The 14743-nt window shown below is 33.0% G+C and overlaps 2 protein-coding genes across 3 annotated transcripts in view; one reads left to right on the top strand and one right to left on the bottom strand.

Moving 5' to 3' along the window:
• Window positions 1–876: 876 nt before the first annotated feature.
• Window positions 877–7547, bottom strand: LOC139487741 (uncharacterized). Of its 2 annotated transcripts, none has more exons than XM_071272783.1 (4): window positions 7434–7547; window positions 3695–3775; window positions 2049–2094; window positions 877–1327 (listed from the first exon to the last, which is right to left on the bottom strand). In XM_071272783.1, the coding sequence occupies exons 1-4, from the start codon at window positions 7442–7444 to the stop codon at window positions 1082–1084; spliced, it is 384 nt and encodes a 127-aa protein (XP_071128884.1). In that variant the 5' UTR covers window positions 7445–7547; the 3' UTR covers window positions 877–1081. The 2 variants fall into 2 exon arrangements, with proteins under 2 accessions (XP_071128884.1, XP_071128883.1); XM_071272782.1 differs by lacking the exon at window positions 7434–7547 and adding an exon at window positions 6958–7034.
• A 98-nt stretch (window positions 7548–7645) lies between these two features.
• The window catches only part of LOC139487740 (von Willebrand factor A domain-containing protein 3A-like), a 36368-nt gene continuing 29270 nt past the window's right edge, over window positions 7646–14743 (top strand). The window contains exons 1-3 of the mRNA XM_071272781.1: window positions 7646–7818; window positions 13337–13483; window positions 14104–14200. Of these exons, the coding sequence (XP_071128882.1) occupies window positions 7742–7818; window positions 13337–13483; window positions 14104–14200 (321 nt within the window). The 5' untranslated portion in view covers window positions 7646–7741. The remainder of the gene's footprint in view (window positions 7819–13336; window positions 13484–14103; window positions 14201–14743) is intronic.

Raw genomic sequence — 14743 nt, 5'->3', positions numbered from 1 at the left:
ACAAAATACTCAATAACTCAAAAATGAAATTTTGAATCATCACCAAAAAGTATACAGATATTAAGATTAATATAACTAAGAAGTGTGTAAAGTTTTAAGCAATAATCAAGAATCGTTTTTGAGATGTGAAAAAAAACACACCCCTATTTTAGTTACAAAGTGCCGTAACTCAAAAAGTTTAAATCTTATTTTCACCAAAAAGTATACAGATCATTTGACCATCATAAAAAACAACTATATTAAGTTTCATGAAATTTAGATAAGTCGTTCTCAAGTTACGGAGCGACATGTTTATGCTGGACAGACAGACGGACAGACGGACGGACACCAGACGTTTGTATACCATAAAACGTCCCGTCAAAATTTTGACGGGCGTATAAAAACATGAAAATGTGGTATCTGCACTTCAGGACAAATGATGTAGAAGTTAAAAAGAATATGTCCATAGCATAAGGATGCCCACTCACACTATCATCTTCTAGGTTCTGTGGACCCTGAAAAGGGGTCAAAACAGATTTGACAGTCAAACAGACACACATACCTAAAAACATAATGCCCCTATTTGGGACATAAAAACTATAAGTCACTGCATGGCCTTCAGCAATGACCAATACCCATACTGCATAGTAAGCTATAAAAGGCTCGAAAAATATTCTATATCTCACCTTACAATTAACAAAAACTAACATTTTTGCAAATCCTAGAATAACAGAGATACAGAAAATATCAGTATCATTAAAGTAAAGTTGGTCATCAGGTCAATAAAAAGATTCCTCAGTTAGTGCTTACATTTATTTTTTACATGACATCTGAATACTTTTTTCTTAAAAAAATTCAGGCAATGAAAAATCATAACAAATAAACTTAAACACAATATAATGATAACATGTTCAATCCCTCTTATGGGAAATTATATGACTTCATGAGATGAATACATTAATAATCCCAAATTGTTTTAGCATATAAATAAAAAAGCAACACTTCTTCAGGATTTCTCTTACAAATCACTGGTTTTGTGGTGCTGTTAATGTTAACTATCCCCTTGTTTCAATAATTTAAACAGTATGCTACTGAACAAAAATTATGTATCAGGGTACTGTAAAGGATCCTTATGCCTGAGCACTCTCTCATAATGTGCTTTAAACAGCATGCTATTAATCCTATAGTAATTTGGGTTGTCTCTATTGGTTAGCTCAGGGTTATATCCCTGTACAATGTCATAGGGTAAATTGTTATTGCCGGCACAATCCTGACATGGATTCATAGAGAGATTCTGTGGTCTACTACTGGATGGTTGTATGTTGGATAGATCTGCTGACTGGTTTGGCTGAAAAAAACATAAAAACCTATAATAAGATAGGTTATTAAGAATTAATTCTCCATAATAAAAAAGTAATTTCCCCTTTGGTTAAAAAGGGGACAGGATTGTACAGCCACAGTTTTTAACACTTTGGTTTCAAGATACTAGAAATAATATGTATAAATGTTGAAAGGTTGTAATGAACATAGCTTAATATGTAAAACAAAAGTCAAATATTTAAAGTCTTGCAAAAAAAGAGACCAGATCCCTTATCCACATAAGATAAAATCACTAGAATTTCTCCATTTAAATGACAAGTCTGACAGAAATTTTATTTCTACAGTTAAACTGGCTCATTTCAGAAAATATGGGTGTTTTTTTGTGTTAGGGCTATTCCAGAAAAAAATGTAGGGGGTTGGAAGGCAGTTTTTGTCAGCACCCGCCACCCAGACAATTGTAATTGAGAATTATAGTGCATTATAGTGTGAAAAGTTGCTATGATACCCATCACCCATGTATTATTAATACAATGTGCCTTCCAACCCCCCCAACCCCCATACATTTTTTTTCTGGAATAGCCCATACATTAAATTGAGAATAAAAATGGGGAATGTGTCAAAGAGACAACAACCTGACCAAAGACAAAACAGCCCAAGGCCACCAATGTTTACCTAAGGATTTTAAAATATCCTCACCCTTTACTTGAATACAGTAGCTTGAACTTATTTTAATGTAATTTCTGTTTTACCTGTAAGTCCACAGTTTTCTCTTCTTCACTTTGTCTTCTATCATTCCTAAAGATTAGATGTAATTAGTGAAAACCATTGTATTGATGTAGCTCAATCAAGAGTAAAAGGGACCCTTTTTCAACAGGTTACCTTTATACAGGTTTATTTTTCACTTTGTCTTCTATCATTCCTAAAGATTAGATGTAATTAGTGAAAACCATTGTATTGAGGTAGCTCAATCAAGAGTAAAAGGGACCCTTTTTCAACAGGTTACCTTTATACAGGTTTATTTTTCACTTTGTCTTCTATCATTCCTAAAGATTAGATGTAATTAGTGAAAACCATTGTATTGAGGTAGCTCAATCAAGAGTAAAAGGGACCCTTTTTCAACAGGTTACCTTTATACAGGTTTATTTTTCACTTTGTCTTCTATCATTCCTAAAGATTAGATGTAATTAGTGAAAACCATTGTATTGAGGTAGCTCAATCAAGAGTAAAAGGGACCCTTTTTCAACAGGTTACCTTTATACAAGTTTATTTTTCACTTTGTCTTCTATCATTCCTAAAGATTAGATGTAATTAGTGAAAACCATTGTATTGAGGTAGCTCAATCAAGAGTAAAAGGGGCCCTTTTTTCAACAGGTTACCTTTTTACAGAGGTTTATTTTTCAAGATTTGAACATAATGTTTTATTTTCAATTTGCCCTATACAGACTGTGATTTCAAATACTGTAGATCTTTGCAGCTTTGACTATAATTGAATATTGGCAATACATACAGCCTACAGTTATTATCATTCTATATAAGCATAATAACAAAATGAAATGTTTAATGGTATGCAATTATTATCTATTTTAGGAAATAATCATTTTGTTTATTTTGAGAATAATGTTTAATACTGTTCTTGCAATCTCTCTTGGCATCCTGGTATAAAGACAGTAAAGGACAGTGATATGTTTACTCTGTAAGATTCAACCAAATATCCTAAAAGCAGAACTTTTTTTTTTATTTTAGGATACTTCTGTTGATAAAATTGAGAATGGAAATGGGGAATGTGCCAAAGAGACAACAACCCAACCATAGAGCAGCAGAAGGTCACCAACAGGTCTTCAATGCAACGAGAAATTCCCGCACCTGGAGGCGTCCTTCAGCTGGCCCCTAAACAAATATATACTAGTTCAGTGATAATGAACGCCATACTAAACTCCAAATTGTACACAAGAAACTAAAAGTTATACAAGACTAACAAAGGCCAGAGGCTCCTGACTTGGGACAGGCGCAAAAATGTGGTGGGGTTAAACATGTGTGAGATCTCAACCCTCCCCTATACCTCTAGCCAATGCAGAAAAGTAAACGCATAACAATACGCACATTAAAATTCAGTTCAAGAGAAGTCCGAGTCTTATGTCAGAAGATGTAACCAAAGAAAATAAACAAAATGACAATAATACATAAATAACATCAGACTACTAGCAGTTAACTGACATGCCAGCTCCAGACTTCAATTAAACTGATTGAAAATTATGTCTTCATCATATGAATATCAGGCACAATCCTATGCAATTACATGAATTATATATTAAACATTCACTTATATGTAAATACTTTTTTGAAGAAGTTTTTGTTAGTCTGTTACACATGTGGATTCACTGAAAATATTACTTACTCTATTTGTAATCTGTTTATTCTTTTTGATATAGGCAGACATTCTTCACATTCAGGACTTCTAGATCTTTTCTGTGATGGTCTGAAATTAATATAACAAGACAATAAAAATAATGTAAAATAATGTGGGATTATTAAAAACAATGTCACTAGAAAAAACTCCCTACAAATGTTTGTTGGTATTTTTTTAGGATGAATAACATATATATTCTAGTCTGGAAGAAAAGTTTTCATTTACTGAAACAAAATATTTGAGTGATGTGCACATGTCCATATCCAGAGGTCTCATTCAAAATGCTCAAAAGAAAGCAATGGTTAATTTTAAAAAATATTGTTGGTTACAGTGTGATGGCATAAAAGTTTGACCATAATCATGATAATAGTTGTTCAAAAAAACTTTTGTTACATAACAAATAATGTTGGAACTTTCACCATATTATATTTCATCCATAGCCATTAGACATTTTCTGGATAAAATATTATATAATGAAAAGTATTGAACTTTTGTTAGATAATAAAAGTTCATTTGAATAAATATTATGTCAACACAAAAGGATTCCTATCACACTAGTACTGTGAAAAAAACAATGACATAAGAAAATCAAAATTACAAACAATTTAATTATTAAATTGCAAATATTTATATATGTAATAGCTAATAGTTATATATGTAATAGTAAATAGTTATATTTGTAATAGTAAATAGTTATATTTGTAATAGTAAATAGTTATATTTGTAATAGTAAATACTAGTAGTTATATTTGTAATAGTAAATAGTTATATTTGTAATAGTAAATAGTTATATTTGTAATAGTAAATAGTTATATTTGTAATAGCAAATAGTTATATATGTAATAGCAAATATTTATATATGTAATAGCAAATAGTTATATATGTAATAGCAAATATTTATATATGTAATAGCAAATATTTATATTTGTAATATTCAAGATATTCAGTCTTCACTTTTTTTTTTATTAAAGGAAAATGTAAAAAAAACTGTCTTCTTAAACTTTTCAACACAGTGAATTATTTATAAATTTGTTATGTAGCATTATTGTCACATTCCTTCTCTTCTATGAAAGTGATCTGTCCTAGCTTGCTTACAAAGTGTTTAGGGTTGCTCATTGTTGAAGGCCATACAGTGTCCTGTAGTTGTTATTTTCAGTTTCATTTGGTCTCTTGTCCTAAGTCAGGAATCTGATGTGCAGTAGTTGTCGTTTGTTTTTGTAATTTATACGTGTTTCTCGTTTCTCGTTTTTTATTTAGATTTAGACTGTTGTTTTTCCCGTTTGAAGGGTTTTACACTAATAATTTGGCTCCGTGTTGAAGGCCGTACATTGACCTATAATGGTTTATTTTTATAAATTGTTATTTGGATGGAGAGTTGTCTCATTGGCACTCACACCACATCTTCCTATATCTATCTAGTAGAGAGTTGTCTCATTGACAATCATAACACATCTTCTTTTATATAATTCGATCAAATCTGCCTCATTTCTTAAAATTACAAAACAGTGAGCACATCCTGTATGATCATGTAAGAAACTGTTCATTGTAATAACAAATCAACACTTCTAGGTGAACAATTGTGTATATAATGCTGTATTTGGACCATTTTAGGGCTTAGGCCTAGAAAGAAAATTTGTTTGGTTAGGGTAACCTGACCCTACCTAAAATAAAATTTATTTAGCATTGTGCGATAACTACTGTCAGGGGGTTATTCTGAGCACTATTAATGTCGGATGTTGTTTTTCAGTATGTTGAATCTGTATTTTCCAGAACTTTTTTGCCTTATCCATGATTGTTGTGATTATTACATTTACATGTATTAGCATCTTTTAATGTTTTAATCCAAAGTAAAAAGATGTAATTTGAAAGCTCTGCGAATGATTTATATTTTATCCTTGTCTTATGTCCCCCAAACCTACGTCAGGTATAGTAAACAGAACACTTACTTAAACCAAACAATTTTTTTGTTTAGGCAATAGAACTACATTTTTCTACCTGTATCATAGTTTAAAATGTATAAAAGTCAGTGACATGATTTATTTTTATTATAGCAAAAATCAAAGAATAGTTCTGATGCTCTATATGATTCTGAATGAAGCTTTTAGTTCCTGAAATAAATAGACTAGTAATAACTATTTTTTTTTTTATTGTAGTAATGTCATGAATCATAAATGTATGATAAGCACTATGTTGGAAATAAAACAGGATGCTACTACTCTCAAGACAATTTATGATTTGGATTGCCACTGTACAATGCTGTATATAAAAATAAGGAAATATGGTGATTGCCAATATAACAAATTCCCACCAGAAACCATAGGATGAGGAGGTTAACAACTAAAATATAAAAAAGAAGATGTGGTATGATTGCCAATGAGACAACTTTCCACAAAAGACCAAAAAGACACAGACATTAACTGAAGGACGCCTCCGGGTGCGGGAATTTCTCGCTACATTTAAGACCTGTTGGTGACCCTCTGCTGTTGTTTTTTATTTGGTCGGGTTGTTGTCTCTTTGACACATTCCCCATTTCCATTCTCAATTTTATTAACAACTAAGACCGTCATCATGACTTCAACAATGAGCAAAACCTGTACCTTATATAGTAAGTTACAAAAAGTCCACACATGACAAAACTAGAAATAATTCAAACAAAAAAACAATCACCTGACACATTAAAATAAAAACAAATATGGCAGATAGCAACCAACAACAACCACTCTATTACAGGCTCCTGATGCAACTTCCAAGTATTTGACCTTAAACACATAAATTTGGCTATTAACGCTGGACTTCTGGAAATTTCAGATAGTCAAATTCCTTGTTTCGAAAGTAGGGGTCTGATGGGGGAAGCTAATACACCTTATAACTATTATCTGCTATAGGCTATTTCTCGAATCATGTCCTTCACTGGAAAAGGTCACCAATTACACACACCCTTATGATGTCATTTACCAGATAGAGGGCACACCAGCATCCCTGCACTATCAGACTACTCAAGTCTGAAGCATTTTTATAATCATCATTCTGCAAGATAATTTTGAAATAATCTATGTCCTACTCTACCACATACGTAATCTCAATTCCTGTACTCTCAACAAGTGTTTGGAGTGACGATTCCTACTTAATTTTTTTTTATGTTGCAAGACATTAAATGATTGTTGTATGACATCAATAATTAAAGTGTAGAAAATTCTTGGGTTGAGTGTTGTAGTTTTTCAGCTGCTCAAATACTGATGAGGTCTATACACCTTCTCGCTATGATTCCGCCATTCCTGGACAGCTCAAAGGTTCTGAAAAATTTTGACGTCATAATACAAAATACCTAACACCACCATGGAAAAGTGATTGTTGTATGACGCCATGTTTCAAGCTGGGCAGAGTCTTTGGTCAACCACGACAGATTTCCAAATAGCGATAAAGGTGTAATGAATAAGGGATGGGCCATATGAACTTTGATTGATATTTATTTAACGCAGGAAAGTTTTCTAGATGGTGCAACCCTATAATTTGGTTCTTCAGTTCTAATATTTAAGAATTAAAAGCATGTTTTTCCATTCCTAAATGTTTTAATTTTATAATTTGTAGAAAGTAAATGCTTTATTTACTTGTCCTAGATAGCTGAGATTGTTTTGTTTCATTTTTAATGTGAAAGCTTCACATAATAGCTGAAGCCATATAGTCTGTATAGGGTTTGTTTGTAACAAGAAATAGATAATGCACAAACCTATTTGCCATATTTCATGTGTGTTGCTGAAATATTTGCATAATCATAAATTCAGACGATTTTTTATCATTCGGAATTTTCAATTGTAGAGGTGTTCCGAGTAAAACAAGGGAGTTAATCTGATTTATAAATCGACAAGGAACGAGCGGTGCAGTCAGTCCATTGTGCAGGTGCCCGGAATTTGTCCAATCAAAAGTTTGGAATTCCTTAAGCGCGAGTCTGCACAGGCTATTGGCAACAACAACAACAACATGGATGTCCGTAAGAATTTTATCTAATATGATAGAAGTTCGTAGTTTTGCAGTATAATGGATAATATATTCGGAAATTCTGGTTTTGGTGGATCTGGACAAAGAAGGATTTATCCGTTACAAGAAGATTCTGGGTAAAACAAAAGTCTGAAAAGCAATTCTCACACCTTTTTGTTCAATTTGGACTATCGACATGTGTCGAGTCAGTTCGGCCCTGGTCCTTTAGCCGATGCAGAGGCGGATCCAGCCATTTTGAAAAGGGGGTTCCCAATGCAGGATCAAGGGGAGTTCCAACTATACATCTATATGTCCTATTCTAATGCATTATTGATCATAAAAAAAGGGGGGGGGGTTCCAACCCACGGAACCCCCCTCTGGATCTGCCACTGCGTTGGTTTGTACGTCCTAACATTTATAAGAATAAACGTTAACAATTTTAATGGTATTAAGGAATTACAAACTTATTTAGATATCTATATCCTATTTTTTCAATAGAATAAAAAAAATTGTCACACTTATGTAAAGAAATAAACTGAATTTTGATTTAATCGATGTCCCATTTCATCTGTTCATAATGCATGACTGTGATTTCGTAATGCTCGGGTGTGACTTCGTAATTCATGAATGAATGAGATTTTGTAATGACTGGCTGTAGCAATTTCTCCTTTCATAATGACCAGTTGTCGAAATTTTCCTTTTATAAAGCATGGGCATTTCTATACCTTTTGTACAGTAAAACCTGTATAAACCAGCTGGCTACGGGACTATGAAAAAGGGCCGGTTTGGACAGTGAACTGGTTTATTCAGGTTTCAGTTTTGACCGGATGTTTAAGACTTGTGACGTCTGACATTTTGCATGTAAAAGTTCTCTCTGATTGTAAATTATATCTGATAAATTAAAATAATTTCACTTCATTTTTTCCTTGTTTGCATTTGCATCATAATAATCGCGTTGTTTGGATTGTAAGACGAGAATTTCGATTTACTCCCATGATCAATAATTTGAAATGTTGAAATGGCGGATTAAAAAGCCAGAATATTATCAAACGTAATTTCATCATGTAAAAACATTGTCGTACAGTGTAAAATATCCATTGATTGTTGTCATACGGACGTTTTTCATTATCAAGGTCATTTGTTTAGGGGTTCACAACAGGGAACCCAGGATTTCGAAATCACGATGTGAATTTCTTACTCCGCGATTTAAATTTGTTTATCCAAGTTAAAACGTAAGTTCAATCCAAGATATATTCGGTGTGTCTTTTCTTTTAATTGACATGTTTATAATGTTTTGATACAGCTCACAACAGTACGATTTTAGGTTCACAGTTTGACACCTGACTAATTGATTATCACGAAAAGCCATATTGTATAAACAAATATGTTTTGATTGCATATTGATCATTGAAATTAATTAGACAAACCGGTTTATACAGGTAATAATTAGGGCCCCGCCATTTAGGCGGGTCGCCCTATAGTGATCAGTCTGCCCGTCCGTCCGTAACACTCTAACTTTGTGTCCGCTCAATATCTAGAGAACCATTATGATTTCATACTTAACATGTTTATTAACCACCACCAGAGGGTGTGTCATGAAGTATGTACAACTTCCTAGGTCAAAGGTCAAGGTAAAAAAACTGGTTTCAGTTGACAACCCCGTGTCCTGTGGTGAAGATAGTGTCTGCTCTATAAATGTATCTTGAGAACCGCTATGATTTCAAAGTTTATACTTGACATCCATTTTAACCAACACCAGAGGGTGTGTCATGATGTATGTACAACTTCCTAGGTAAAAGGCCAAGGTCAAAAACTTTGGTATCAGTTGATAACCCTGTGTCCTGTGGTGAAGATCGTGTCCGCTCAATATCTAGATAACCGTTATGATTTTATACTTAATACTTAACATGTTTATTAACCAACACCATTATGACCATATCTAGATAACTGTTATGATTTCAAAGTTTATACTTGACATCCATTTTAACCACCACAAGAGGGCGTGTCATGATGTATGTACAACTTCCTAGGTCAAAGGTCAAGGTAAAAAAAACTTTGGTTTCAGTTGACAACCCTGTGTCCTGTGGTGAAGATCGTGTCCGCTCTATATCTTGAGAACCACTATGATTTCAAAGTTTATACTTGACATCCATTTTAACCAACACCAGAGGGTGTGTCATGATGTATGTACAACTACCTAGGTCAAAGGCCAAGGTCAAAAACTTTGGTTTCAGTTGACAACCCTGTGTCCTGTGGTGAAGATCGTGTCCGCTCCATATCTAGATAACCGTTATGATTTTATACTTAATACTTAACATGTTTATTAACCAACACCAGAGGGTGTGTCATGATGTATGTACATGTACAACTTCCTAGGTCAAAGGTCAAGGTCAAAAACTTTGGTTTCAGTTGACAACCCCGTGTCCGCTCCATATCTAGATAACCGTTATGATTTCAAAGTTTATACTTGACATCCATTTTAACCACCACCAGAAGAGTGTCATGATGTATGTACAACTTCCTAGGTCAAGGTAAAAAAAACGTTGGTTTCAGTTGACAACCCCGTGTACTGTGGTGAAGATCGTGTCCGCTCTATATCTTGAGAACCGTTATGATTTCAAATATTATACTTGACATCCATTTTAACCAGGGTTGGCAAAAACCCGGGTTTTATGAGTATTGCCCAGCCCAGTGGGAAATACTGGGAAAACCCGGGTTTTACTGGGTTTTAATGGGTAATACTGGGCAATACTGGGTAATATAAAATACTGGCCTGAATTTTAAAGAGGATTCAGTGATCAAACTCAATTGCAATACATTTAAGATATTTATAAACACATTTTGATTTATAAATTAGTTGACTTGGTTGAGAGTGATAATACAAGTGTATATACATTTGAAAAAGTATTATTCTTGCAACTATGAGACAAGTAAACATGTAGTCACACATTACACAAATATTAATGGAAAAGGCCTAGCCTTTATCAATAATTCTTTTGAAAGTCTATTAAATCAACCTCTCGTCTAGATTGGTCAAACTGGTAACAGAAATTCAAAGAATTCATTTTTCAAATGTATATATCTTACATTAACAATTAACAAGAAAATGTAAGAAATATTACTTTTGCATAATTTATATGTACATCACTAATTAATAAGTAATTATTCAGATTAGGACATTGATATGTTTATATAACCATATTCAGCCTTTTCATTTCTATAAGGGTTAATGACTTGACCCTGTAGGGTGTTTATTTAGCAATATGATTGCATAGACATTTAAATTTATAATTCACATAAACACTGCTATAAAATGCATTTTTTTTTAAAGTTTGGATAATTGAAACAATACATGGAAATTAACAAGGTATTAATAATCCTAAAATATTCAAATTTTGTATTCTGCCTGAATTTTCAATCTTCTAGAAACATGACTCTCAATGGTTATCTGTATAAAATGTATATATATTTAGCTATAATGCTATGAAACTACAACAAGACTACTATTTTGTGTTAAAATAAGCTTTAAAAAAAGTCTTATTGCCCAGTATTACCCAGTATTACCCATTTCAGGGAATATTGCCCGGCCCGGGAAAACCCGGGAATTCCCGCCTGGGTTTTCCCGGGCGGGTTATACTTTGCCAACCCTGATTTTAACCAACACCAGAGGGTGTGTCATGATGTATGTACAACTTCCTAGGTCAAAGGTCTGTCTGTTGGTCTGTCCATCGCTAACAAATTTGATCAACTTATTTACCCCACATTATTGACAGCGGGGCCCACAGAGATGGCTCCCATCTCAATGGTATCTAGTTAATGTAATTTAGAGTATTGGGACTTCATAATTAGACCGAAATTCGGAATACGCAGGATCCGGTTTACTAAGGGTATTTTAACAAAGACTTTGAATGGAAAAATAAGGGACTTTCATTTTCGGCCGGAATAGACAGGAAACCGGTTTATTCAGGGTCCGGTTTAATAACAACAACAACAATACTTTATTTTAAGAGGGTTACACAGTTAGCTATATAACTAATCTTCCCTGAGGCCCTCATCATGAGAAATCAAACAAAATGCAAACATATACATTGCATACATTGGTATAAAGAGTCAAGTATGATAATAATGTTTAATACAACTTGATAAAATGTGATGAAAAAAATAAACATGATGACATGATCAGTTTTTAATATAATTGATATAGATAGGTTAATTTCAATAAATGATCTGTTATTTTGTATTTGAAAGAATTAACATTTGTAATATTTCTTAACGGTATTGGCAAATTATTCCACAAGAATGGTCCAGAATACATAAAAGATTTTTTGAACAATTCTGTTTTTGGTTTAGGGAGTATGAGGTTTCCTTGTACAGCATTTCTCAAGGGGTATGGATTTCTGTCTGAAACATAATGAAACTTGTTAGTAAGATATGATGGGGCATCATTTTTAATGCACTTAAATGTCATCACTAACTTATGATATTTTATTCTCTGTTCAACTGTCATCCAGTTTAAATGTTTGAATAAGGGTGCAGAAGGAGCGAATGGGTCTGTTTCTAGTATTAATCTAGCAGCCCTCTTTTGTAATTTTAATATCCTTTTTAAACCCTCACTGCTACAACTACTCCACACTATACAACAATAATCAATTAGTGGCAAGATATAACCATTATAGAATAATTTTCTGCAGTCTAGATTTAGAAATTTTTTAATCTTTAATAGTAGATATAGTCTAGATGATATTTTTGAGTAATCAGGTTTGACTGTAGTAAGTTGGTTAATAATAGATAGTCCGATATGATGCAGCACCTTCCAAATATTTTTGTTGTCCCTGCATCAGTTAGGGAGCTACCATTTGATTTTTATGGGGGCGGGGGGGGGCTAGGATGAAATTTGAAAAAAATAGGCAGGACAGGAGTTTTGAGTAAAAAAAAAGGCAGGATGAGACACTTGCACAAAAAAAAAGTCAGGACGACAATTTAGGTAAAAAAAAGTCAGGATAAACAAAAACAAAAAAAGGCAGGACCGAACAGAGTGAAAAATAAAAAGGCAGGACAGAGATTACAGCTAAAAAAAAATGCAGGACAAAATTTTTCATCCTAGCCCCCCCATAAAAATCAAATGGTAGCTCCCTTACAGTGACACAGAGTACTTTTGTAAAGATTGTTGCTGTTAAGAAAATCAATATAACACCAAATGTGCAATAATTGTCAACTCCAGTATTAGTCTATTCTTTATCCAATTGCATAATCACACAGTTTATAATCAAATAGATATAAGATAAAAAAAAATATATATACTTTTTGAGTATTTTAAGATCACAATACAAATTTTTTTTCTCTACACTCCAACAGAATCCAACTAAAATTTTCAGAAAAAAAATTTAGCTTCCGCCTTGTGGCTCAAAAGTTAATCATGAAGGTTGTAGCTCAATTATAAAAATCTATTTTGATACGAAAAATGAACAGGATGAAAACATGTTGCCAGTTTTGAAAACTTTGAACCAGTTTTAGAGCCAGCTAGAGTCTTGATTTTGTCTACTGGCGACAAAAATACATCAGCTTGCAATTTTTATGGCTCTAACTTTTTGGGAGATAGAGCAGCCTCTGCTTCCGTGTTGTTGAAATTTAAGTGTTTCTTTTGAAATATTTTAGTGAAGAAAATTATAAAGAAAAAGGAGAAAAGGAAGTTTTAACAGATGATGAACCACCCGGAGAGGAAGAGTTTGAAGTATCAGAACTTGATGAAGATGAAGAAGATGATGATGATGAAATAAATGAATTACTGAAAGATATTCCTGAGTAAGATCATGATTTGCTTTAAAATGAACAATACAGCCATGGCGATACAAATACCAAAGTATTATGTACATGTAGTCTAGATACTATTTTAAAATCTATGAATGGATAAGCCAAAAACTTGAATCTATAAATATTTAGAAATTACAACTAAATTAAAAAAAATGATGGGCAAATTTTAAAGTGTTAGTAAATGATTGGCAATAATTCAAAGTATTTGTAAATGATGATTTATCAGATATATAAGCAGCATAGAATCACATTATCATGATGCAAAAAGGGAAGGGCCCATAGAGAACACTGATAAAAATATTGAAATTGTTTACTATCTGCACTTCGTAATATGTCTCTTGGCTTTGTACCACAAGTCACATCACATATTAACATTTATTTGTGTAGTCATATTCTTGTCAACATTGGTATTTGAATTTCTTGGAAAAGAATCTTTCTTAGAAGCAAATATTGGTTAGAGTTTTTACACAATGACATTTTATAATGTACAACACTATAAAAATGATATACCTTGAAAGTTTTCCAATTTGATTATCTTCATATGATAAATAATTTTAAAGTTAGCCCAAAACATTAAATGTATCTACAGTATGTTTTTGTTTTTATTTCAGTGAGAAAGAGATTGTTTGGGTAAACCCGACAACAAAAAATGCCAAGGCTCCACATCCATTAGCAATAACAAATGTAAACCAGACAAGAGATCTTTTGGTAAGTTCATGAAATTGAGAATATGTCAAAGAGATAACAACCAGACCAAAGAGCAGACAACAGCCAAAGGCCACTAATGGGTCTTCAATGCAGCCAGAAAATCCAACACTGGGAGGTCGTCCTCAGCTGGCTAATTGTGTATTAGTTCAGTGAAAATGGACGTCACACTAAACTGCAATACATATAAATGAACTAAAAATAAAATACACACAAGACTAACAAAGGCCAGAGGCTCCTGACTTGGGACAGGCCCAAAAATGTGGCAGGGCTATACATGTTTTGTGAGATCTTAACACTATGTATGATAAAATAGCACAGACATTTAACCTTAATTGAAGGTTTAGGTATCAGGCATATGCAGTGACCTATAAATGTTGTTTTGATCTCTGGTGGATAGTTGTCTCATTGTCATTCATACTAAATCTCTTTATTTTGAGTAGGATTGATTTGATTTTTGTCAGGTTGTACAGACTCTTTTGAAATTGTTTCTTGACATTTGCTAGTATCCTTTCCATTTGATTTTATCGATCTACAGCCTTCATA

Source organism: Mytilus edulis, chromosome 9, assembly GCF_963676685.1.
Source record: "Mytilus edulis chromosome 9, xbMytEdul2.2, whole genome shotgun sequence".
Lineage (NCBI taxonomy): Eukaryota > Metazoa > Mollusca > Bivalvia > Mytilida > Mytilidae > Mytilus > Mytilus edulis.
Note: the sequence above shows the minus strand (reverse complement) of the source record. Positions and strands in the feature narration are given on the sequence as shown.

Excerpts from the sequence above, each read along its gene's own strand:
- LOC139487741 (XM_071272782.1), bottom strand. The coding sequence starts at position 7,019 with ATGACGTCAAAATTTTTCAGAACCTTTGAGCTGTCCAGGAATGGCGGA. Across the intron at positions 3,776-6,957 it reads GGCGGAATCATAGCGAGAAG|ACCATCACAGAAAAGATCTA; the intron begins GTGTATAGACCT and ends TATTAATTTCAG. Across the intron at positions 2,095-3,694 it reads ATAAACAGATTACAAATAGA|GAATGATAGAAGACAAAGTG; the intron begins GTAAGTAATATT and ends TCTAATCTTTAG.